Source organism: Pseudopipra pipra, chromosome 9, assembly GCF_036250125.1.
Source record: "Pseudopipra pipra isolate bDixPip1 chromosome 9, bDixPip1.hap1, whole genome shotgun sequence".
In the NCBI taxonomy this organism is placed as follows: domain Eukaryota; kingdom Metazoa; phylum Chordata; class Aves; order Passeriformes; family Pipridae; genus Pseudopipra; species Pseudopipra pipra.
In genome coordinates this window covers 6,851,412-6,878,117 of record NC_087557.1, presented here as the reverse complement: position 1 = coordinate 6,878,117, position 26,706 = coordinate 6,851,412, and the positions used below count along the sequence as shown (strand labels likewise).

The window sequence follows — 26,706 nt, the reverse complement described above, 5'->3', positions numbered from 1 at the left end:
GGTTCCAGTAAACTTCATAGGCTACTTTAGAAAGGAGAGGAAGATCTCCAGGACAGTAGAGAAGCCAAAAAGTCCAGGGATCCCTGTCTAGCCCTGACACTGTCTGACCGTCACACAGGAGACTATTTTTATAAAGCTCTTATGTGTGCAGGAATGCCTGCACACTCTCACACTACACAGTAAACAGCAGCTTTTGCTTCCATAAGATCCAGGGTGGGCATGTGGTCCAGCATATTCCAACAGCAGAACAGAATGCACATGGACCCCACACAAGCATTTGTGTCCTTACTACCCCAAGCACCAGGTGCAAAGTTTCACAATGACCATCTTGTTTCATGTAGCAAATGCTGACTGAACTGCACAACATTCCAGACAGGGTCTAGCTCCTGACTGAAATACAGCAACTAGAATTACTGCCTCCCCTCCCATCCCCCCGATACTCTGCTCCTGTGGGTTAAGTGACTCCTGGTGCTAATATGCATTTTATTTCCAGCTCGGATCTGGATTTGGCTCTCAGCCCTAGGCTCCAATTACACATTTGCTCAATAAGATAAGGTAGCACACACACAATCAGATTGTGCTTCCACATAAGAGGCAGCTCATCACACCAGGCTACAAGACTCAATTACAATTTAAGGAACTGATTTTTTTTGTTGCAGGAAAAATCTGCCTACAAGCCATCAGCATTTATCACATCCTCTTCAAGATATGAACTCAAGAACTGGATGCAGCAAACCACAAAGCGTCTCTCCAGGACCAGACACAGTAAAGTTCCAATTCCAGCATTATTCCAGTAATCACATATCCCAGAACAGTTAGCTCCTTGGCTCCCGGGAACAGGATATGAACTCTGTGTGTACAATAAAACATTTTTGCTTGTTTCAAACTGCTGCTTACTACAACACATCTACTTTCAAATCCCTTCAAGGTAGGGCCTACCAACTGGTGATATCTTGGGTCAAAGCTCCAAACCTTTGTAAGCCACCAACCTCATCACTTATCACTGCTGCTCCAATCCATTCTTGATATCTTCTGGCTCACTGATAGGGAACAAGTCACTCCAGACTCAGAATTTATTCTCAGACCAATTAGGTTATTGTACATTAATGAGTACATTAGTACACCTGATAATTAGCCAGCATTTAGCAGGTGCTGTACTGACCAACTGCAGCGGTCAGTACCCCAGTGCTTTGTTTCAGAGCCATCACAACATTGAAGGCCTCAGCATGCAACCACACACCAGTCAGAAGCATGAGTGCAGCTCAAACAGTCTCATGTCTTCAGTCTTTATTGGGCAGAGATGTGACACAGGGCAGAGATGTGACACAGAACCCTGTTAGCTCAGGGTTCTGTATCTGCTCAAGACCCCGAGCCAGCAATCCCCAGCTCAGCTCTACAGTGCTGTGATTGACCCACACATCAGTGCCCACAAAAGCCCTTTCAGAACAGGCTTGAGTGTATCTACGTGTGCTGCAGTCAGTGCCCTTGGGCCCTGAGGAATTCACTTGTTTTCTGCAGTTCTGTTTCCTTAATCCTTGCAAAGACTGTCTTTCCACACAGGGTATTACCAGCCTTTCCAGAAAGACAGTCTGCCTTGCCCATCCCTGCCACTACTTCTGCAGCTTCCAACAACACTGTCTTCTACCTTAGCACACACTTCCTATCTGTTTCTACCACTTCCTCAAAACTCTGCCTGCCTGTCAGCAGTTCCTACCCCCTGTGCTCAGGTGGCAGGGCAGCATAACATCTGCAAAGGGAACAAGGAAGAACTGACACTGAGGAGAAGTCAGACCCCACACACGCTATCCCAAGCTCACAAGCAGTCGTTCCCATTCTCACAACACACACTAGGGCTCCAACGAGGGGGAAAACCAGAATGGAGGTGTGAGTATGAAACCAACATCTGATCTGTGCTGACACTGTGCATGGTCTCTCTCTGGCCCAGCATAAGTTGCCTCACACTTACTTTAACTTTGGCTTTGGAGTGCTCAAGACACTGTCATCATCCTCCATTTCTGGCCCGCTGTCACTGGGGTTCTCTATATCCAGTGTGTCATACAAAAGGTCCAAATCCTCCTCCACCTCTGGAACGTGCTCTGCTGGGTCCTGCTCTGAATCCAGAACCTACATAGAGGACAGAAACAGGTATCACTGAGCCTGTCAGGAGACAGATCGATCCCACATCACCTGTACTCTCCCCAGGACTGTAGCACATGGTCCTGGGAGTAAGATTCTATTCCTGGTGCTTGGATACTATATCTGACATGAACATTAAGTGTATGAGAAATGCATGTTTTGGATCAAGCTTGTCAGTGTCTGGTTAAGCAGGAGTTTCATATTGGACTAGGCATCCGTGAGCAAGCCATTTAACTACAGGTTATGTCCATTATTCAACCCCATTCTATAAACAATGCTTTAAAAAGGCTGCAAGGGAGTCCCAGTTTTCTTAGAACCACTACAAAATTCCAGTATTCCCAACAGCGTAACCTGTCGTGGGTTTTACTGAAAAAGCTGCCCTGACAGCTTCTCATTTGATACCCAAAAATGTCCACAGGAGGCGCCTGAAACCTGGACGAGGATCCACTACCACCCACACACAAGGCAGAACAGACACCTCACATTAAACTTTCCTGGTTGCTTCGCACATCCTCCGGAGTAAGCAGGGAGCTGTGCTCAGTTCAGAGCTTGCTTTTTGAGTGCCAGCTCTGGAAAAGCAGCAGCTCAGCTGTCTGAGCCCTTAGCTATGGGTGCTGACTCTGCTGAGCTAACTTGGGAAGAACAGCAAAGCTAATAGGACTGTTTGAAAGCATAAGGAAGCACGAGGAGTTACTCACTCTTTCCCGCAAGCCACAAAATCAACACACGGCCAAACAGCCAACTGAGCTGTTAACTGTTTTTATATTAGACACTTAATGTTACACAGGGGTTCTGGATCTGTTTCATCATTTTCAGCTATGACCAAACAGCTGACTCCTGGGGATCTGTGCTCCCTGTCCAAGTTTTACATGTCTTGCCTGGCTGTTCTAGTGAGATGATCAAATAGGCTGGGATTTAACTTCACAAGCAATATACACCATAGACTATTTGCCTTTGAAAGGGTCAAAGATAATTTCAAAGCAGTCTGCAAAACTAATGGGTACACAGATGGCTGCCAAAATCTGCTTTTGATAAAACTTGATCTAGAAAATGTTTGCTGACATTTAGAAGCTGGCCCTCAAGCCTCCATGCAAGGCCAGAGTGTAAGGAAAGGTCACATCCACTGCAGACTTAAAAACAAAATGAGGGAAACTGTGAGAAAATGGGAGAGAGTTTCTGAAGACTAAAGCAAGATGTTCCAAGCAGAGGGCAACACAGAAGACAGGAAGGCTTACAGAATTAATTACTTACCTCATCAGACACTTTAAACCTCTTCAGCAATGCCACAACCTTCTGTTTGAAGTTTTGTTGCTGTAAGTTAAAGACACTTTTACATAAGTAAAGCATTAAGTGAACTGTTTTCTCTCAGTCTGCAAGAAGCCCAGACACATCTCACACTGGTGCTCTAGCTGCTGCCTCAAATCAAACAACTCCTGGCACCACAGACTACATCTCTGCTCTTCTTATGTTGAAATCAGATTTTCCACACCTATGATAATTTCATTCCTGCATTACCACAACCTAGGTCCCACTCCACCAAGCAATATAAGTCTTCTGGCCCTGACAGATGGCACATTGCTCTTGGTTGGACACACAGGGCATAACAAATCATTTTATCTGCCAGATCACCTCCTATACCTGTTTGACAGATTTTTGGCAAACATTTGACTGGCCAGCTTTTCTGATTCTTAACAAGGGTGAGCCAACACAGGCATCCACCCACTGACCCAAAGAACAACTATGTCTTTTACCACCAAAGCGTGGGTTTGGTTTTTTTGCAGGAGCTCGCAGTTCATCCTGGCAGGTCCATTTATTTGAGTAGTAGCACTGGAGAAAAGCTGTGGGGCTTGTCCTTAGCTCTTGTCCCTATCACAAAAATGCTTCCCAAGTCACAGACCCAGATCCTAGACACAGCAAGGACCAAGTCTAAAACAACACAAGCCAAACCACCACATTTCTTTTGTGTTTGCTTGCCCCTAAGAGTCCTTCTTTTGCAGGATGAAACAGCTGAGATTTGCCATGAGCTGCCCAGCCCTTCTCTACCTGTCACTGACCAACCCAATATGCACAGTGTGAATAAAAGGAAGATGAGAAGGGCCTAGGTTTGAGTGCTGGTACAGAGCTTTTGAAGTGGCATCCCTGTGTCAGAAGGGAGTAGAAAGTGGTTGGTGCCAGGACACATTTAAGTGAAGAAAGTTGTTCACTTCTGGCTCTCCTGTATCTCACGTGAGCTCTTCTTGCAAGTCCAACTGCTCGCTCCCACTCTGGCCTCAGACAGTTCATACAAACCCATGTCTTCAAAACTAGCCCTTTACCTCTGAACTCACATCCTGTGAGCTGCAGCCACCTCCTAGACAGCTGAAGTTTAGGTGGAATAAATGCCCCAGACTCTTCAAAGACTGCCCTATTTCTGTCTCCAATGCACCTGTGAGGCCAAGATGCTCTCATGATAGTAAGGGTTTTCCTCTGGCTCAGGACATCAAGCAAAATCATCCATCACACAGATCACCTTGGACCAGCTGGTCAGTCTGTGGAGGGAGGACACAAAATGCAGTAGCTAAGCTGACATGACAAGAGCTGTTTGCTGGCCTGAATGGTTTGACAGCAAGGAGATTTGGTTTGGAGTTGCATTGATATTAACTTATGTAGCAGCACCAAACCTGGGTTTGCACCAGTTGCACACACTGGAGATTCAGTATCAGTTCACAGATCAGGGCCAGAAAGACTTTCCTATTATGAGTTGGTTCCTTAATAACCAAGTGGTGAATTTTGTCCTGGCTGGTCACTGACACTTCAAAACAATACTAAAGACACCAAGGATATGAACTAGCACACTCCTGGTCTCACAGAAAGGATCTTTATAGTGTCAGATTCATGTCAAAACAGGGTTTATTTCAAACTTTATAAAACCATGCATTTCAGAAATAGCCTTAGAGGTGGTAGAATGATCTCCAAACTCACTCCTAAGACCAAAACCAAACTTAATGCATCTCGCTGATTCCGAGTTATTGTCATCATTGACATGCACAAACACTGGTGCAAGCAGAAAGCTGCATTATGGACTGGTCAAGCACAAGTCCCTGCTCCATACAAGTGCAGCATTGCAGGCACACTTGTGCTTGTGTGAGTGGGTGGATAGCTGCATGCATCCTTCCAAAGCTTCTATATATATATAATATCCAGCTATTTGTTTTGCCTCAGCACCACATGCAACACCTCATGTTCATCTGTCAAACTCCAGGCCTTGACTAAGCTGCTTCATTTTGAAACCCTCCTGCTGGCCTCTCCCATGCAGAGACCAAATAGAAGAGCTTTCCTTCAGTTACAGCTACTTTCAGGACTTACATGAGCATGGATCCTGCACTGGCTTCTTCAGTGGGACTGGAAGTTCATACACTTGCATGATTTTTAGAGCTCCTTAACTTTGCAGCCAAAGGACACTGAAGACAGCACATGCACACAGCCTTGGAGGGTCCCACTCCCTGAACTGGCTGCTTTTCCTAGCTCTTTGCATGCTGTGACAGTGCCCCCAAGCTCTCTGCAGGGCAGCATGTCTAGTACTGCTGCTCCCACAAGCCACATGCACTGCACATCCTGGCCAAACCCCGTCAGTGTTAGTATAACTAATTTCCACCGACCCTGGTTATGGACGTCGTTCTTACTATCGATCTCCGCTGCTTCTTGGGCTTCCCCAGCTCGTACTCATCATCATCCAAATCCTGAACAGAAAGAGGATTCCTGTGTTACCTTATGATTCTGTGACACATGAGCATTTAAGCACTAAAAATGTTCCTTCTATGAAGATGAACCCGCTGCCCTGTCTTCCAGGCATTCAGCATTTGCCTTAATTGCAATTACAATGGTAGAGGGAAAAGGCAGTTATTCCAGGTCTGCAGACACAGGAATAACAGCCTGGAGAAGCAAAACAGCCCTAGTTTTACACTCAAGGAACAAGGACAGTCATAACCCCACATTTTGGTGGGTTCCTCTCTCGGTACCCTCCAAGAGGTGGAAGGCAGGTGATGCCAGAGTCTGAAGGCAAATAAGACCCAAACTCAAAAGCATCTCGCATCTAACCAGTGAGTTCTTTGTAAGGACCTATTTTGCAAAAGGTATTAAAGACTAAAGACTGCCTCAGACCCCACTGGCCCTTTAACTACAGCTGGGGATCCAGTTGGGCTCTTTGAATCCAATCACTACTATAGAAGCAATAGAGTCATGCCTTGACCATTAAGCAGAGAAACACAAGGATACTAATGTTTTTTAAGGGAGATCATGTCCAAACATGTGAACAGATAAATCACAGTACAGTAGAAGAAATGCACTGTTGTGCAGGCTTTCTCCACCACAGCTAAAGACTTGGTTACAGTCTCACACTGGCATGGCTTAGCTAAAGAAACAGACTTTTAGTTTCAAGCATGAGCTGAGAGTGTACCTGCTCTACTGAGCTCACAGAGAGAAACCATGCCCTAAACAGTACCTGGCCCTGTACGGCATCATCACTGGCCTCCTGCTCAGAAGAGAAGCTCTCGTACTCTTCCTCAGAATAGTTGTCTGAAAGGGAAGGAAAGAGGGGAGAGATCCTGTGAAACTCCTTTAAGGTGAGGACATGGTCTCATCTCAGGAGCAGAAAAGGCCGAGTCACAAATCAAGAAAGGAGGCACACAAGGAGAAGATAAACTAGCAGGCATCTATCTGTGCTAGAACCAGTGAGATGGGAACTGTCTGGAGGTAAGGAACAAGGAGAAACACTTCCAGCAAGAAGGAATGACCAGCACATAGATAAGGCTCCTTGACACATCACCTCAATTTACCCTGGAAAGGATCACCTAGTAGACAGCAGCAAGTAAAGAGGTTTCTCCACAGGTGAAATTACTTTTTCCCCCTAACATGGGCATAACTGGCTTAAAGGAGCAAGTAAAACATGACAGGAGAGTCTAAATCCTTTACTGAAATGACACTTCAGGTGAGCTGCCTGGACTCAGGCAACAACACACAAGCACCTGCGTGAACTACCTTCAACAGTTCACTCTTGCAGCAGTGAGCAGGAGCTGGTGCCGTGTAAAAAGATGATCACAAATAGAAACCCAGTGTCTTCCCTATATAGTGCACAACACCATGGATTTACACTCATTAAACCAGGCCATCATCCATAGCAAAACATGTTGCAGGTTTGCAGGTCTCATCTAAAGCTAATGAGATTCATTGTAGAATACTCAAAGAAAAAGAAGATGGAAGAGGAGCTTAAATGTGAATCTCCTGAATACAACACTTATCCAGGTGAGAAGCTACAGGTTCTCAACACATCCACCAGTAATGCTGGTAGAGGGTTGGTGAGAACACGGCTAACCCTTGCTGGATGGCTCAGGCCTGGTCTGGTATGCAGGAGAAGCTTTGACAACTCGATCCCCCACTCCTGTCACACTCCCTGCTTACACAGCAACTCGTTTGCAAAGTGGGTTCTCTTTGCATTAATCAGTTATAGACACAGCAACTTGTGCAAACCAGCTCTCATTTGTCCCAGGAAGCATCTAAACTCAGGTAGGGTTTAACTGCAGCTGGTTCTGGTCCTCAGAGCATGTGGTTGTAACTCTTACCTGTAGACTTGATTTTCTGGCTGGCCTGCATGGTGCTGTCTTCATGGTCGATTGGCTGACTGGACAAGGAGAAGATCCAAATTTCTGCTACCTTCACTGCAGCCTCTTTGATGTTGCTGAAAAGGCTCAGAACCTGGCCACCTTCTGTTGGGTGCTGCATGACCTAGGACAGAAATTAAGCTGTACAAATCTGCATTTAAATGTATTTACACTTGCATCATTTGCATACTACAAGAGTTATTTATGTTAACACAGTCACTCCACATTTCCAAGAACAGAAGCAGCCAAGACCCTGCAACTGCAGGAACCACTTGCAGGCAATACACAGTGTTAGTTGAGATTATATCTGACTACTAATGAAAGTGATGGAAGGAAAGAAAAAAAACATTCTGAGTTTAACAGGTGATTAGCTCATCCCTGAAGCACAGTACTTGACTACCTCATTACTATGTATAGGCTTCCATGGCACAGTACTGATTTAAATTATCAAGTCACCCACCTTATGAACACCTAATTAAGGAACGTAATTTTGTCTTAAAGCCCTGCAGAAGAGCCAGTAAAAGCAAAAATTCTTTGTGAGATACAGACCTAAAGTGCTTCCTAAAGCAAAAAACCCTGCTATAAAGAGCCAGTCCATGAATCTCAGAGGAACTGGCTACCCCAGTATAATGAAGCAGTAGGTCATGAAAAACAAGACAGTGGTGGAGGCAAAGGGACATTTCAGTGCAGGTTCCTCCTTCCTTTGCCACTCACAGGGCTCTCCCCAGAATGTAAGTCTTCTGTTCTGCTCTTGCCCCACCAGAGTCAGCAAGCATATCCCCCTCTCTTGCACCTCAGCTTTCCAACATACACCAGGCTGCTTTGTCAGCTCCTCACGTGGCTCTAAACAGACCTGAGCTGATGAGGAACACATGCCCTTGCCCTGAAACTCTGCTCAGACCCTCAACTCCAATTCGCTGCTTTGTTTCAACAGATACAAGAACTTCTTTTCTTTTTTTTAAGGAATGAGTCAGTGCAGTTCAGGGGTCATTATCCTATAAACTGCAAAGGGAAGGGGGGGAGCTTGTAAAATTTGTTTTCCTTAAGACTTCAATTTCATAAATATTCCAGATGAGCTGGAGAGCAACTATTTCCTAACATGGTGCACCTTTGAACATTTTTGACCTTCTGATCTCAGTCAGCTGACATTACAAACAGACATAAGAGAAACCACATGCAGCAGCAAATGCCCAACACTTAGAAGTTCCCTGATGGTTCTAATTAATGGGCCCACATGTTTTCTGCCTTACAGCAGTATTTAATTTCTAGTTCTTCAACAAATCAAACACAGTACAGGAAAAATGTTAGCTGCAACACCACAAACTTGACCAATTCAAGTGAGGAATTCACCATTTACTGCAAGACTGAGGGAAGCTGAACTCACAGAAGAGAAGTAGTCTTTATAATGAATTATTTAGTATAGTAGTAACTCACCACAACATAACACCAGCTTATTTTGGATAAAAATGATTTGTTGACAAAATGCAGTCTGATGAAAAATATTGGGATTAAGCTGGACTGGCTACTGCTAAGCCCACCCCTAAATACTCAGAAACAGAAACAGCAGACATTAAGCAGGGCATGAAATAATGAAGTATAGAGCTACACCATTCAGAAAGCCTTAGTGAATAATTTATCCCTACTTGATTCCAGAATTAACTTTATCATTTACTTCTCATGAATAGAACTCCACCTACATTACGAACAGCCATGAAATAAGAATGGCAAAAGGTGTTTTAAGCAAAATGGGAGGAATTACTTAATGCTGAGCTGTCATACTGTTGCACTGAGAAGCACAGCAAACTTTGCTTTAACTTTATCATTTCTCAGGGTTCAAAGGCTTGCCCAAGTGACCCTATCTGTCTTGTTCTGCACTTTTGATCTGGACCCCTAACTCTAAGAAGAGCCACAAAACAATAACAAAACCCTCACAAGGTCATAAGTTAGCCTTGTGAAAGCTTTAGCTCTCAAGATACGATGCAGAAAACGCTCAATATTATTACTCAGTAGTAAAACCCGTTTAAAATATTGCTCTGTGAATATCGATTACAGCTATTACGACAGCTATATGAAATCCTGCCAGGTGCTTCTCAATGAGGAAAATGATAAAAATGAGTTTGAAGAGAAGGGAAAACATCCACCTGTGTAAACAGAGACCACGTCAAGTGCAGCTCACCTCAGCCATGTTGATAGACCCCACAGCCAGAGTCTTGTAGCCTAAAATGGTTCGGTTCTTGTACCGCTTCCGCCGCTGCAGCATGATCTGAAGCTTGTTGCCTTCTCTCTTCAAGAAGTGAGGGTACTGCAGTGGGAAACACAATGGAAAAAGTTCGTTACTTTTCTTGACAGTACCTCCCGAGCTACCTGCTCCACAAGTAACTTCCACTCCCAGGGATTAATTCCTGGGCTTTTAGAAGCACCTACGTCAAACTCGCACTCAGTGGACAGTCCTTCATTATCCCCCAGAAGACTTCAGCTCTGCCCGAACAGCTCAGCCAAGCACATCAAAAACACAGAGGAACTGTTCAGTCTGGGAAGGGCTGAACCCAAGCCTGGTTCCAGGGAGATGAGTAGCCTTCAGGAGACACTTTCCCCAACAGCTAAAGGGAGGCTGCCCAGAAGTGGAGCCCCAGAGGTGCCTCCTGGAGCACAGGCTGCCCTGCAAACAGTGGACAAATAGGACATTCCCAAGCAAAGGCCACTTCCACCGCAGGCAAGACCTACTTTTTCTTTTTCCTTGGAACATTTTGAAAATAACTTCCTGCCCATCAAAACACTTGACAAATACAAATACCAAATGCCACCAGAAACCCCTGAGATAATAATTTGCAGTCCAGAGCAAGCCTGACTGCTCCACAGGGTGCTGGGAGCAGTGGCCACACAAACAAGAATACTAATTAGCTGAATGCTCTGTAAGGGCAGGATCTACTGCTCATTGCCCAAGGAAGCAACCCTGCAGAGGAGAGGAACAGCACTCCCCATGATTAAAAGACAACCTCAAAACACACAGAGCCTGTGACTTTACAAATGTGCAACATCCCTAAACAAGGATGGAAGAAAGTTATTAGAGGGAAGAGGCAAGAGGGGCTCAAAAAGTCAGAGGCAAGGCATAAGGTCTGAAGAGCTGACAGTGCCATATGAAGATAGTGGCTGCAGCAAGACACCAAAACCTTCTTCGTCTGTGACACCCACATGCTTTTACTTTGTGGCCCATCCCATCACCACTCTCAAATACATCCCAGGCACTAAATTCAGACTGTATCTGAATTAAGCTGCGGTTGTTAGCTAGGAGCAGCTTCCAGCCGTTGTTCAATTAAGTAACAATAAAAGTTGTCATAAAAATCCTGCTATCCTAGAATGCTTCCCAAGGCTTACTGCATCCAAGACAACCAATCCTTCATGCAGTCAGTCAGAGATCAGCAGCACATCTCTGCTTTAAGCTCACTCACCTCTTCTAAGCCTCAGTGTCACAGACATCACTCTCTCCTGTTCTGGCTCAATTCCCAGCCCCGTCAGGGGAAACAGAGTTAAAGGCAATGCTCTGCATCCTGCTGCAGCATTGCTGTGAGACCCAGAAAAAACTCCAACCGTATTCCAAATTAATTCCAAAAAGATCTGCAGACTTGCTCCTTTGCTGACACAGGACTGGCAAAGGAAGACCTGGCTCATCTTACAGCTCTGCTCCCAACCATGGGAAACCTGCAGCCGCAGGACCCAGGTGTGCCTATTCCTGGCATGTGGCTCAGTTATTCCTGCTCACAAAAGAGGGAATGCAGTTAACCCAGTCTGAGCTGCACCAGGACAGAACCAGAAGCATGAACCATCTGTGTATCTGCTTGGGCAGCTGCAGGGTTATCATCCGTCTGCAACAAAATCTTACCTGCTTCAGGTCTGCACAGGTCTGAGTAACAACCAGACTCACATCATCACTTCAACCTCTCTCCTTACCAGACCAAACTCCTGAAGTCAAGATCTAACCAACAGTTCCAGAACACAGATAATCGAGATTCCACATATTAATGCTTCTGAGTGTCTGTCTGGCTCTGCTGTGTTGAGGATCTTCTCTCACTTGCAGCAAGCTAGCCTCTCCTTACCCAACTTTCCTGCTCAGGAGGTAGCACCAGGGCAGCAGCACACTTTGAGGAAAAGAAGAACTAATGAAATGCAGTGGCTCCAATTCGCAGCTATTTCTGTGACTCCAGAGCCAGCAGTAACTATAAGCACACTGCTCCTGCCTCCACAAATGGTGCCTCCTTTGGCAACTCCAAATCAGAAGTTCCCCTGATTCATTCCTACTACTGCCTTCTGTCAGACTGGCACTCCATGTCACCCCCATGGCTGCCATCCTCCAGTGCTTACTCATAAAGCAAGCAACAAAAGGCAAAAAAAGAGCCATCCTGTTTTGCTCCAGTTCCTGTTATGGACATTCCTGTCCATAACTTGAAGAGGACAGTCTTCATGTTCTTCCTCCTTCATGGTTATCCTGGGCTCCAAAACCAGGATGCACAACAAGGAAAGTTCCCTAATACTGTGAACTAGCACCCAGCTTCAGGCTCTCAATGCTGAGAGGCAATTCAGACAAGTTTGTGTTGTTGCACATGAGAACATGCTGAGGATCTTCACCTCAGACCCACAACATATCCCTGCTCACTGCAAGCACAGACATCCCACCCTACCTGCAGCGAGAAGGTCAGTGCAAGCTCTGTCTCCACATGTCCACTCGGGGGCAATACAATCTCGTGAGACCGCAGGATGCGCTTGGAGCCCTGTACGGAAACAAAGTCCATCAGGTGAATTCCCCAGAAGCCAGCCCTCATATCCCACTCCAGTCCTATTTACTGCCAACCAGGAAACGTTGTCAGGGACTACCACGGAGAAGCGAACTGGATGGGTCTGCCCTTGTACTTCTGTGAAATATTAATGAGATGAAAGGGAGATATTTGACTAATAAAGATTTGGGCATATTTACTGTCCCTAACTGCAACAATGCAGCTTTTGTTCTGCCAAACACCAGCATTGAAAAGCTGTGAGTCAACCCCCACCCCTCCAGTTGAAGTCTCATATTTTCACTTCAGCCAGTAGGTACAAGGCTCATCTCCAGGGTCTGGATGCTGCAGCATTATGCTTAAATCCCCAGCGTTAGCCACAACAGACTGAACTTTTCTGTTTGTGCACACACCCCTCCCCGGGGAAAGTGGAGACTTTAACCTGTTTAAACAACTGCGAGTAGCTGGGGACATAAAAGAAAAAAAATCCACTAAGCATCTCAGTGGAGTCTGGAGACCTAATGTATCACAGGGCAACTCCAAATCAGCCCTGTATGTGGGCTGCCATATATTAACAGAGTTACTGGGCTATTTACTGTGTGAGCGTTTCATCTCAGGGAATGTTTGAGGGAAAACTAGCAGGAAAACGTGACAGACTGCTGCCTAGCAAACCCTTTTGCATTGTTCAAACACAGTGGCAAGTTTCAGAGGTCTCTGGCTCAATGTTCTGCTGAGGCTGCAGATCTGGCTTTGTCCAGACAGGCTGATCTCCCAGAAGCACAGAACTGTAGCTCTCAAAAAAGCAGCATCTGGGAAATTGGAGACAGACTGGGGGGGCAAACACCTCCAAGCTACATCCAAAGGGAAATGTGGTCTGCTCATATCAGCCTCAAAGAGCATCATGAGATGAGACAGCAGCGGAGATTCGTTTACATCCCTTCTTCCCCAAACGCATTGCTCAGGCAGCCAGAGCAAATGCTGTGATCTGCAGTGGTGCCTCAGCTCCTGCACAGCACCAGCTCCTCTGTGGAAAAGCTGAGGTGCCTGAGCTCCAGCAGATCAGAAGACAGACAGCAGAGCAGAGCAAGGGACCGAAGGGCTGTCCCCAGGCCAAGCAGCACATGTGAAAGCGAAGCACAGCGAGCCTGGCCACTGGCAACAGTGGCAGCTGCTCCATCTGTGCAAAGCTCCTAATAGCAGCAATCTTGCTTTACTGGTTACGCAACCTGAAATCTAATGAAAGACCAAATATAGTTGCTTTTAAAAGACCGCAGCAGATAAACAGAGCAACGGCTTGGGAAATACAGTTGACAACTCTTTGAACATCACTGTTCAGGAGGCTGCAAGGAGACACAGGAAATGCAGGTAAGATGCTCTCATTAGGTCTGAATTCAGTCATCCTCTCTGGAAGGACTCTGGTGTCTGACACCTCTCGTGCAATTCCCCACACAAAGGCAGTGAGTCATTTGACAGAGATCATATAGTTGATGATCCAGTATCACCAGGTTCAAACAACAGCCATGTCAGAAACCTGAGTGCTGGCAAATGAAGCACCCCTGAAAGAGCTTGTCAGCATCATAACCTGCAAGCTATAAAGGGACTTTTAATAGCAGGGCTTCAAACCTGCCTATGTCTGACAGCTGCACTGCTACTGACATCACATCCCAAAGAAATACGGGTGCGGTCCCCCACAAGGGACATGCAAGGTGAGGCACTCTCTGGACAATGGTCATTCCAGCCACTGTCACCTCTAGGTCAAATGGAAAGGGCAAAATAAGGATATCCTGGTGATGTGAGCTGCAGCCTAGGACTTGGCAGATGCACATCCTGAACAGGGCAAGTCCTTCTGCTTTCCAGTTCCTCAGGGATCTGCCCTGTGTGGAGAGGACTGCTCAGGTTCCAGCATCTGAATTACTGCAGCCAGGCAGGTCACAACACATACCCCAAAAGCCCTACGGGTTAAAACTCCCACTGGACTTGCAGGTCTGGGGCAAGCTTTCACCCACAGAAAGTGCAAGCAGTCAGCAGTAACCTGGACAGGAAAAGAAGGTTTTGCTCTAGTAAAAGATACTGAATTCTCCAACCCACATCTGACACGCTCTGGGTGTAGATCATTCACTGACAAGACTCAAGTCCTTAGAGTGATGCATTAACCATCCAGGAGCACAAACATATGGAAAGCTTTCAGCCTTGACAAGCAGTATCTGTCAGCCTGGAAACCCACAGCAGTGCTTCTTCCAAGGTTCCTGCAAATCTAGGTGTGTGAAGCAATTCCCTGCCTTTCTGCTCACTGTATGGGTGTATGAACCTCCTCCAACACAGAGGGGCACATTTTTACCCCAGCTGGATAACTCATGGAGATGAGAGATATCAATTAAATCCTCAGCTGTGTCTTTTTGTCCCATAGATTTCACCTTCCAAGCTAGATTTTGTGTGCTTTGACACAACCGGATCTCTGCAGGGGTTTGCCTAGTTTTTTTATTTGAAAAGTAGCAGCTTTTCCAGCCTGGTTAATGGTATTTTTCTACTTATAGGACTGCTAGGCTTTTACTCGTTAAGCACTTTAGCATTTGCAGTGGTGGGAGCACGTGAGCCGAGCTGATGCTGTGACGCACGGTGGAACCGAGTCCCCTTCCTTCCCAGCCTGCCTCCAGGCAGTGTGACCTACATGAAGGCACCTAATTAAATGGCACAAACGTATGCTGTAAAGTGGGTTATTTACCTAGGATGACAGCTGTATTTCAGGGAAACAAATTAACATGTACAGGCAGCCTACAAATCCACCGACAAGGACCTGGCTACGGACTCAACAGCAGAGCTGCCCACCAGCAAAGGAAGGCCCACACTGCAGACCCCCCAAACCAGGACTAAGTTACCACAGTGTTCATCCCCAAAGTGAGCACGTTAAATAGAGAACCAGGCTTGGATTTAATGCCAGCTCGGGAAGAAGAGGTGAAGGATATGAACTGTAAAGAGCGTTTTTACATGGAAATAATCTCATGCTGAGCCATCAGTGAACAATATTCTTTGCTTACAACAGCGAAACGTGGTAGGGGGAAGGGTCAGAAGAGACTCCACACCCAGAATGCCCGGATAGACTTGGGAAGAAGTTTGTGGCTGCAATGGACCTTACGTGGAGGGGAAGCTCAGTTTGGGCATCTGCCAGTATTTTTAGTCAAACAACACAATTCTTAGAACTGAGCAGCAATTACCTGCATTTTGACAGCAATGACCCCAGAAATAAGCTCCTTATCCAATTCCTTTAAGACTACCAGTTTCTTTAATGTCAAGCTGCACAACCTGCAAACAGGAACAGAAAAGAAAGTTACAATCATGCCTGAAAAAGGAAAAGCTCTGAACAGCTTTTACATACAGCATTACCCCAGTTTGAGGGTGAACAGGCTCTGGACACAAGCCACACACTTATACAGACATAAAGACAAAAGAAATATATGAGGCTTCTCTGGCTTCTCAGACTGAATTTCTCCAACTTTTCATAAATACATCTCTGATACAGACCTATGGCCACATGAGAGCACCACATAGCACTGACTTCCACAGATCGTAGCCTGGGAACTCTTACCCCCAGTCAGACCAAAAGCTTCAGGGTCAAAGGAATTAAATTACAGCAATATAAAAGCACTGGGTCAGTCTAATTTTAAACTCATCTACAAAGCTCTCCTAGATTGTTGGCTTTTTCAGTTTCAGACTCCTGGCTTCCAAAGATCTTGCTCCCACCTCCTGTCAACCCAGGAATTCTCCTTCTCATCCCCAAACAGAAGTGCAAGCGGCATTTCTAATGGGAAAGGGGGAAAAAAAAGGAGAAAGAAAGAAGAAGAGGACTCAAGTGGTGCCCTCTGGCCCTGGTGTTCACATGGCATGCATATGCAAGTAAATCACATTCTTTACCCAGGCAATGCTACATTGTTCTCATTAAAGCTGTTTGCACTTCCAGTGCAGGGAGCTTGAGAGCAGATGGAAGTTTGGGATTTGGTGCAGCCGAATTAAGGCTCTGAGGTAAAGGGATCACTGTATTGGCACTGCCACAATTTCACACAAGTTACCACCAGCTGAGAGAACTCAGAAGGCATACCCATAAACAAACTTCAGGGAAAGATAAACCTGAAGCAAAGGCAGCTCAGTTTGAGGAGAGCAGAGGCCAGACAAAGTTGCTGGGTGGGCTTTAGTGACTAGACATCATCTGTCACACTGGCCAGGAGCCAGCACGTCTGGTCTTTGTGTGTCCAGTTCCTACTCTGTGGCATGGGCATCTTTGGCCTCTGACATGTAAACATTAGCAGGCTTCAGCATGGCTCCTCTGAAATCCACTGGAGAGCTCTTTCTCCCACATCAAGTATAACATGAGGGGTGTTCATTAAAGGCTGAAGTCCAGCAGTAGATGGGAAAGGAAGAGGACCTTATGCTGGATTTAGGTGCATGACCAAGAAGGACTAGCACAAGTGCTATTGACTGAAGCCTGCACTTGAACTACAGGACTCCACACTGGTGCCAGGATAACAACAAGTCAGTACTGCCAAGGGGTGACTTGAACCTCCACCATCTTCTCACCACAGTGGGAAGCTGAAACATTGCTTTGCTGCAATGCCTCAGGGTTGATATGATCAGCCTGGCTGCAAAACTCCAGGGGAGATGCAGCTAAAGGCTATTCCTGACAGGAGCTGTGGCAGATACTGAAGCAAGTGCCTCTTGCCTCATCCAGAAACAGTCGCGGCTTTGCCTGAGCTCTGGAACACAGCTAGCAACAGGGCAGAGTCAGTCTGAGCTGCAGTCAAACACCTCTCCAAGCACATCCTTTCCAGCCTCTTCTCCACCCCAGCCCATGCCATCTGCTATCCCTGCTCATTTGCAAAGTAGTGGTTCTTGCTATCAGCCCCCTAAAACCAAGAGAAAGAGATCTACAAACTCTCTCCTTTGCAGAATTTTGCACCAGAAGACAGCAAAGCCAGAGATGCTGCAGAAATTACAAGAGAGGTGGGAAAACTGGGCCTGCCTGGGCCTCTGTCCCCCTCTGTCACACCCCCAGCAGCTGTGTGCAGTCACTGAGACAAATGTGCTGGAGATGGCGTTGGGTGCTGGAGGAGGGATGTCAGAAGAGGGCAGGACAACTGCAGTTGGGCTGGGCTGGCAAAGGGGAACCAAGCGCCCCTTTCCCCACAGCTGGAGCCTCCCCTGAGCGAAGCAGGAGAGACCAGGCTGTTCAACTGCAAACCCAAGTGTCCATGGGCACTGGAAATCTGGGAAAGATGAAACTGCATCCTTCAACCTGGAGCGCAGGAGAGGGTGCTCTTCATCCTGAACAGAACGGCAAGCACAGGCACACGTGGCTGCTGCCATGGACCAGCCAAGCCAGGATCTGGAGGAAGGAGGCTGTGAAGCCGTTTGTTTTCTTTGTAATGCTGTAGCTGGAGGACAATTGCGCTCAGCTTGCCAAAACCCACAGAGCTTGGGCCAGTCAGGTGCTGAGAGCAGAGGTAGGACAACACACTGGCATTGTCTCAGCTGACGGACAAGGAACAAAAAGCCTTTTCTCTCCAGCCCCGAGCCGAGAATGGAAAAGGTACGGGAAGAAACAATGATGTTCTCAGCATACACAGCAGAGCACAAGGAGGGCGTTCTGTTCTCCGCTGGGCATTCCTTCAATTCATCATTTATGAGCTTTGATCAAGCCCTGTGGAGCACTTGCTGCTTGGGAAAAAAAAAAAACTGATCAGAAAAACAAAAGCAGTTAAAAAAGACATGGGACACATCTGCTTTCTTTATCCCCCATGGCTGGGCTGCTGGTACTAAAAGGCACTTCACACAAAAAAACAATGACATGTTTATCCTCTCCATCAGCGGGGGTGTGTGGGGGGATGGATAAAAATCAGAGTTTAAATCCCACCAAATCACTTTTACCCTCAACATACTTATTGTTTCAGGTCAGCTTACAAATGAAAGCAACCTTCAGAATATGTGGCAGAAAGGGGCCATATCCTACTCAAATCATCACGAAAAGGCATATACCAAGTGCGTCAACTGCATCCAGAGCCAGTGTGGTGTCCCTGCCATCAGCACAAGGATCCTGAACTACTCACACACACAGGCACAGCAAGAATTCGTATCATAACTGCCTCTGATAATGGTGGCACCTCCTTACATACACTTATCTTTTGCCTTGGTTTTGCTCTAAGTCCATCAAGTCTTAGGGATCAGGAAAGGGACCAATCTTGCAACCACTTCTATCAACAAGCCTGTTGAGGTTAGACGCTGGTAAGAAAAACATGACAGACACAAGTGGATGTGCAAAGATCCACCTGGCTACATTCAGAATAAGGCTACATTCAGAAGTTCTTAATACATATAGACATGATCTCTGTGAACACAGAAAATAACCTAACATACACACACAAGGGAACTGAGGAAGCCTCAAGTCTGGATCTGAAAGAGCCTGTAGTATTTTGAAACCTCTGCAATACAGGAGGTGCAGAGAAACTTTCTTTGCATGTTTGTTTCAGCAGTGACTTACAGTTGCATGGGGGCGGTTAGCTAGCAAAAGCACAAAGTTAGCTGAAGCAGTGTTAAATAAGGGCAGTGGAAATCTGAGAGCCAATATTTCCATCCTTATTTGAAGGTTCATAGTAGATCTCCCTGCTAGGAGCACAGCTGGGTCCCACACAGCAGCAGGCACTGCGTCCCCTCCGGTCACTCACGTGCCCCTCATGGCAAGCAGGCACAAGTTACTTGCCTGACCCCATTCTCAGGTTAACAAAATCATGCTTAATGCATTCTACAACAGAACTCCATCTTTTTACATCACTGCTGCAAGAACACAGTTTTCAAGAGGAAACCTGGACCTGACCCAACAGTTTCAACTCGCCTCTCTAATGCAAGTCGTGCCGAGCAGCTTCATCATGAGCTCTTTGCTTAAGGAGGCAGCTATCTGCAAAAACATCACATTTGGTAACCGAGATTCAGCAAACGTGTCCAGAACAACAAATAAAGTGTCACATTCTTTACTCACTGGATGTTTTGTTTTTGCATCCCTCTGCGTAGGAAAATCAGGAAAATAAACCCCCTCCAAGAAAGAGTCTGCCTCGCTGAATTAAATGCCTGTTTCTCCACAGGGAGCACAGTAATTGCAGCAAGACCTCGCTCACGCAGAGACAGTCGAATCAACAGGAAGGAAAAAGTAAAAATTAAAGACCTGCATTTTAATTAAACCCCGCAGAAGTGGAGAATAATAACAGGATGCATCCATAGCTATAGGGGACTCCAAGTGCAAGATGGGAGCTGGGGCAGGAAGACTCTAATACACAGAAACCTTTTGTCCAAGTTAAAAGCTGTGAAGATATTGTCCCCAGAGAAAGTGTTTCATGCCAAGAGTGCTCTCCTCCAAGGTCTGAAAACCTCAATCAGCCGATGGCTATAAGGAAGAACTGGTTTCCGTTTGGCCACTGGACAGTTTCACCTCATCCAAGTTACTTTCAGCATTTCGGCACTAGCCTCGTGCTTTCAACATCAACTTTGAGTGTTTTGCTCTGAGCTGACACTTGACACCCAAGTCAGTCCCCCCCCCCCAAAAAAAAAATCGCGAGCCACTCGAAGGAGAAGTGGAGGGAGACACCCACCTACACATGCACTGGCCCAGACAAACAGAGCCATTCTGCACATAACTATGGGGGCGCCTGTGCAGGAGAGGTTGGAGTGAAGAGCCCTGCACAGCATGTTTCGAAGGCAGCTGCTTCAGCAAGGTATGAATGTATGCAGTGCACGAACAGCCAACTGCAAAATTTTCTTGTACATGCTCCACACACGCCCAGGGAGAGAAGAACAACACATGGATGAACCTGTTGCTGCACTTACATGCTAAAGGCGGGGTTTTGTTCTGGCTTAGGAGTTAGCTTTGGGACAAAGCAGGGGAGAAGTGCTGTCCTCTGATGCCAGAGTGGGGCCTCTGGGCAAGGTCAGCAGTGGCAGGAGCTGCAGAAAGATGCTTCCTCACTTTCCAAAGCTTAATGTGCTAATTTAATCAAAGTGATCTAATCTTGGTCCCATTCTCAGGGAAGCTCCAAGGCAAGATGAAATTAAGAGAGGATGCAGAGGTCAAGCAACCCAATTTATATCATGCCAGAAACATAACCTGAGCAACCTGCAAAGAAACCCAATAGTCCTTCATTCACACTTCCCACCAAGCTAACCTTTAGTCAGCTGTTCTAGCTACAGATCCATTCAAGTAAGGTTTAAGCAGCCAGGAAACAATTGCAGAGCCAGTATTTCCATTGTTCTTTTTCTGAAGGATCTTGAAATCCTCTTCCCAGCATTAATACAGAGAATTAAGCTCTAAAGATTCTAGAGACTAAGATCCATAGAAATGCTGTAGCAAGCAGGTCTTGTTCAGACAGGTAAGAGGATGGCAGCTTATTTTATGCAACAGGCTCTACCCTGGACGTCAAAAGGACACACACGTACAGACAGACACTATCCTTTTATAGGTGAAATACTGTCCTGCTCGCTTCAAATATATTACAAATATGCCTGCTCTAAACTGAGTATACAAAAGGGGTGAGCGTGTTAAAGTTTTGCAGATCAGTGTAATTTTTACAAGATCCTAGAACTCTGCATGGGCACATTTGCTACTTGAATTTAATATGACTAAGTAGTAAAGCGCATCCGAGCTTACATACTCCAATCCAGCACATCATTTGGAAAATGCTGAGAGATGTCGACCTTCATTAGGGCAAGACATTGCTGGCTGGCTCCAGGGGACTCACCAAGGGCATGAAGAGATCAGGATTCCTGCAAGCCGAACAATCCAGCTCACAAAACAGAGTTTACATATTCTATTGGCACTTCTCATTTGTTAGTGCTTCAATAGTCCGGGAAGGAAAGGGCACTACTGAGATACAGCCATGCTGGTGAAACCCACAGTGGTTCAAGCTGCATCTCCACAGTTTCACATACTCTTCAGGCAGCCAAGCAAAGTTTCTCGTGAGCTGGCAGCTGTGTCACACCATGTTCTGACAAACTGACCGAGATGTGATGTATTCCAAGTCACACTACCAGTAAATCAGCATGTCTGTCACCAACTGCTCACCTCCAGGTACATGCTCTGAACTGTGCTACCGAGAAACAGCAGCTTCCTCTCCTTTTAAGAAGTCGTCTCAGCAAGAGCAGAAGCAGCTCTCAGCACATCTGTTGGCCTGTCAGATCTCAGTTCCTACACACACACACAACACATTCAGCTTCTCACTCTTCATTTTTATGGTTTCAAACCCCTTTACAGGGTCACTTAGAGAAGGAAAAAAACTCAACCAGTCACAAAGCAGGGACTAGTTTTGTTTCTCAGACATGCAGGTGGAATGTAAAGGAGTTAGGTAAACTCACCTATGTATTCACACCATGCTGCCTGCAAAACCAAGCATAGGCCTAAGTGTAGTTAAATACACCTCTCCTGGCTTGCCTCCTCCAAACCCTGCATCCTGAACAACAGGACTGCATGGTGACCTGATACCAAAGTGAGCACCAATGAAAGCACCTATGGTACTGATCAATATTGTTAAAGCTTTGAGGCAGTAGGAAGGTGCTTTATTAGCTTTAAAGACTAAAAAGTCAGCAAATAATGAAAAGCTGATTCATAGTTAAGGCTCCTTTGACAGACATCAGGATTACACGTTCTATATTACAGAAGACACAAACACACCTGATATTTGTTGTACTGATTTAGTAATAGCTGCAGTAGCCAGAGGCACCACCACCAAGGAATGAGATGGAGACAGACCAGGCATAACCACATCCATCTGACCAAAAGCCAGTGGTAGCTATGGGTCTAACAAGCTTGCAGAGATATCCATGGACTGCAGTACAGCCAAGAAACTCTTAAAAGCACTGAAATGCCAGTCTCCCATTTGAACAGCTAATGAACACAGTCAAAACACCTCCTCAGGGAGGGAAAGCCTTTAGGATGTGGGCTGGTCAACCATTTCTGTAGCTAGGGCTGCAACTCTCAGCTAGCCAGCAACAAGGCAAAGGCACAACGCACTAAACTTCTGTGAGCCAGCCAGGGTGGAGGGCAGCTCCCAACATGTGCCTCACACTTTGGTGCAAAAGCATATACACAAATGAGCAAGTGAATCACGCCCCAAACCAAAAGGAGACAGAGGAAGAATGCAAAAAATAAATCAAGGGGTGGGGGATGAAGAGGAGAGACCTTCACAGCTGGAACAAATCCAACAGCCCTCTACTCTCTGGCTCACCCCTCCCTTGCATGCCTTCCTTATGCAACCTGCCTTCTCGCTGGCCTCCTGCTCCAGACAGCCGTGCCTGTCACACAGCAGCCTGGTCACCCGGATCGACTATTCCAGGCATGCTACAGGAACACTCCCTGCCTGCCAGGAGCCAGTCCCATCTGCCCCTGAACCCTGTGGGACCAGCAGGAGTTGCCCAAAGTCACCAGCTGACGAGAAGGACCATCAGAGCCAAAGGGTTCCTGGTAAGTCCAATTTGCCTCAGGGCACAAAGCAGCACATCCATCCTGTCTGTACCAGCATCCCCCTCCCAAGCTGACAGTGCTGCAGCCACCTGCAACAACAAAGCCAGCACCCAGTCTTCCAGCACACACCCAAGGAAATCCTGGCAGTGGTAGCCAGCTCTGTTACAGGCACCTGTCAGTGAGACAAAAGGGTTAAAGAAAGTGCCTCAAGGCACATGTTTTCTCCAGCATGTGCCTTGTCCAGATAACCCTCACTCTCTTCCCTGTCCTCTCCTCCACCACATCTGTGCCTCAACCCTGAGCACAGCATCCCCAAACACAGTGGCAGCAGAATCAGGTTGGGAGCTGTAACATCTCCACAGCAACTGGGGATGTCACAGCCCGCACGTGACCAGTTCTCCGCATCCATGCAACAAATGAGACCAGCTCCTCCGACAGCCTGCTTGTTCCTGCTCACTCCCTCTGGAGCAGAGTGATGGCAAATCCTCCTTCACTACTGCGTCAAGAACTCTGTTCTCCAAACATTCTCTTCCCCAGCAGCTCCCCTGACCCATCCCAGCAAGGAGCCAGAGTGCAGGCACATTCAGAGGGAGGTCTTGCACCAGTTAGTCTGGTTTAGTATTCAATATTTTCTTTTCGATAGCAGGAAGCACAGGTCCCCAAGTACTCTTGCACTAGGTGCCATTCTGCATTTTGTTCCCACTGCTGAGCCGCCCACAGAGAGAGCTTGCTGCTGTGCCACCTGGTGCTGTGCTCTCTGCACACTCCTGTTACCTGGTGGTACCCTGGGGACACAGCACATTCCCAGCCACAGCACACACTGTCCCTAAGGCCTGCAAATCTTTAGAGATCAGGGCTCAGCCTGAAATATCCTGATCTTCCCCGCTGTCTGTAAATCAGTCATCAAGAGGAAAAAACTATGCCAACAGGAGCCTTGACTTCAAGCCCATGTCAGAAGAGCTTGTAACGAAGGGCTCGGGTTATCTGTCACTGTGATCTCTTCATCATAAGAAAACAGGACTAGGAAGCCTTCAGCTAAGAAAGCAGTCAAGGAAAGACAGATGGCTTCTTGTTGTACCCAAGGCTGAGCTTGCTCTCAAGGCATGAACAACTTGCCATCTCTCTGCCTTATTTCTCTCCACTTTGAATAGCTTCCACATCACCCGATGCAGAGGCGAGCTGAACAGCCCGTCACTCCAGAGACCAGACTGGCTCATGCCATGGGTCACATCAAATTACTTCTCACTCAGTCATCTAAGAACAATTCCCAGTTCACGAGCAAGTTAGACACAAACATGGCCCTCTCAGTCAAAGCCAAGATCCTGATGCCACATAGTTCTTAAGATTTGGTGCTTCTCTGGAAGACAACCACCTTACACCACTGTGAATAAACAAGACTGTCTGAAACCTGCTGTAGGAGTTTTTTAAAAGGAATTTTGGAGGTGGGTTTTACATTTGTTTTTGAGCTTGCTTTTCCTTGGACCCAAGGCAGCAAAGCCAGGGCAGTCGGCCCATTCCTAACAGACCTTGATTTAAACCAGTTGCATCAGGTGCCAGTGAACATCGCTTTGTTTGTGAAGTTTGCCATGTGGCCCAATGTATACAAGCTGGGAGAACCATACAGGCATAATTTAGACCCCAAATGGCTGTTTGCTTTTTTACTGAGAACTAAAAGCATCCTGTTAGAATACAGGCAGAACATGCAGCAGCAGTAAAAAACATTTGAGAACTTTGATGGTACATTTGGTATTAGCCAGCATAGCAATCAAATATGCAAAGCATCTCACTGGCAGGCCTGCTTTCAAAATAGGAGAACACTTCACAGATCCCAATACCATTCTCATTGCAGCAAGTCTGTCCAAGCCTGCCATTCTGGCCTTCTTCCAGATAGGCACATGCAGCCAGCCACCCCAATAGCTCGCAGAGACGATGGTCTACACTGTTTTGTTAATTGCCCCATGTTTAATGCCGGCTCCTTCCTTCTCTGACTCCAGAGATTAATGGGATGTTGGCCAAAGAAATATCAGAATTCATTACCCAAGTTAGAAACAATTTTTTTTTGCAAAATTCTCATCATGCCTCAAATACAACAGAACTATTTAACACTCCAAAGTGTGACTTCTCTCCAGCATGCAGATGTTCCAAAAATACAGCACTAGCAACCCCAACTACAGGGAAGGAGCAGCAAAGGGAAAACAAACCCCAAACCCCAATGTATTCAACAGCAGTCAAAGGGAAGGTTAGAACCACCAGCTCCACAAAGAGCAATCTCTACAGCTGCACCAAACACCCTGTGTAACTCTCACAGCCCCTCAGTTGTGTGCTCTGACAGCACCAAGCTCCTCTGAGCCCCACAGCTCTGGCTCATCTGTGCAGAGGTGCTTTAAATATGGGACTGCAATGCTGGCCACAACTGAAAGGATGCTTCCAAATCAAACACATTAAACAGTTATAAAAGGAAGGTGGTTCTTTCCCAGAAGCATTTATTTAACTGTGATGGTTTTTACAAGGCAACGACACACAGCTGACAAAGCAGCCTCCGTCAGCGCTAAATATAATTCACAAAGAACTCTGGATCCTGCCACTTAAACTGGGGAACTCTATTCAGTATTTAACACACTGGAAACATTGGTTAACATCCCTCAAATTGGAACAAAACACCGAGGGTAAAGCAGCTGAAAGGTTCTGTCCCTGGCAGATTTGTCTCCCTGCAAAGGAAGGTGCAAACTGAGAGGAGCTTTGCAACATTAACAGTGGTCAAAAAAGGTCTGAAAATGCCAAAGCATTCAGCGCTCCTTGCAAGGAAAGAAATGCCTCTTGATGCCTCTGATTGAAGCTGCACTGTGCTCCAGCACATATCCCTTGCATTTCTACCATCAAATATTCTGGGCAGCGCTTGCTCATTTGCCACACTGTCTGCTGGAGTGCTCAGAAGAGCACAGATAAGCTGGGAAGGAAATTACCAAAGAACAGGAAAAAGGGATCTAATGAGATTCTAAAAGCCAAATAGTTAACCACATTACCCCAGCTGATGCAAGAATGAGATGGCTGAACTGAAACTACCAGCGCTACTGCCAGGGATGGAACTTCAGCAGTAACCAGAAGCAATATTTTAACTTCCAAAACCAGCTGAACTGAACTGAAAAGGCTCACAGAGAGTGCAGTGCCCAGCCTGCTGCCAAGCACAACACAAGCTCTCCAACTACAGCCCTGAAAACTACAGAACCCACCAAAAGCACACTAATGAACAGAAATCGGGATCTCTTTAGTCTTTAAAGATGACCTGTGGAGGTCACTTTACAGTGAAGCACCAGCAGATTTTGCATTGGCAAAGACTGCACCAAACATCCTCTCCCTGCTCTGAGGAGATAACTGAGTGGGAAGGCACCTCCATGACCAGGCTAACCTTATAGCCTGGGGGACAGCCAGGAGATGCATTTCCAGACCTTGCAGTGGGGTTGCAAACAGCTCAGGTTTTCAGAGCACTTCTGATCCTCTCTCAATAAGAGCAGCCTCCTTTAGAGAAAATCCCAGTCTCCAGATGATCTAAAAATGTCTCTCAACACTACTTTAAAAATGTCTTTCTACCCCCCTAGTCTTTCTCTTCACATCTAAATATACTCTGTATGCTCTAGTTTAAAGAATCACTACTGAAAAGAAAGCACTTGTTTGGAAATAA

The 26,706-nt window shown here is 46.4% G+C and overlaps 1 protein-coding gene across 11 annotated transcripts in view; it reads right to left on the bottom strand.

Annotated features, from left to right (window-relative positions):
• The window catches only part of PACS2 (phosphofurin acidic cluster sorting protein 2), a 78,558-nt gene that overhangs the window by 35,025 nt on the left and 16,827 nt on the right, over positions 1–26,706 (bottom strand). For 8 of the 11 annotated variants that reach the window (XR_010432652.1, XM_064664379.1, XM_064664381.1 and 5 more), the window contains exons 2-9: positions 15,751–15,838; positions 12,449–12,538; positions 9,949–10,074; positions 7,734–7,896; positions 6,617–6,690; positions 5,775–5,855; positions 3,388–3,447; positions 1,967–2,124 (exon numbers count right to left, since the gene is read on the bottom strand). Coding sequence is in view for 10 of the 11 variants with exons in the window: in XM_064664379.1 (XP_064520449.1) it covers positions 1,967–2,124; positions 3,388–3,447; positions 5,775–5,855; positions 6,617–6,690; positions 7,734–7,896; positions 9,949–10,074; positions 12,449–12,538; positions 15,751–15,838 (840 nt within the window). In the remaining variant the exon portion in view is untranslated. The remainder of the gene's footprint in view (positions 1–1,966; positions 2,125–3,387; positions 3,448–5,774; positions 5,856–6,616; positions 6,691–7,733; positions 7,897–9,948; positions 10,075–12,448; positions 12,539–15,750; positions 15,839–26,706) is intronic. The other 3 variants (XM_064664383.1, XM_064664384.1, XM_064664388.1) reach the window with 1 other exon arrangement.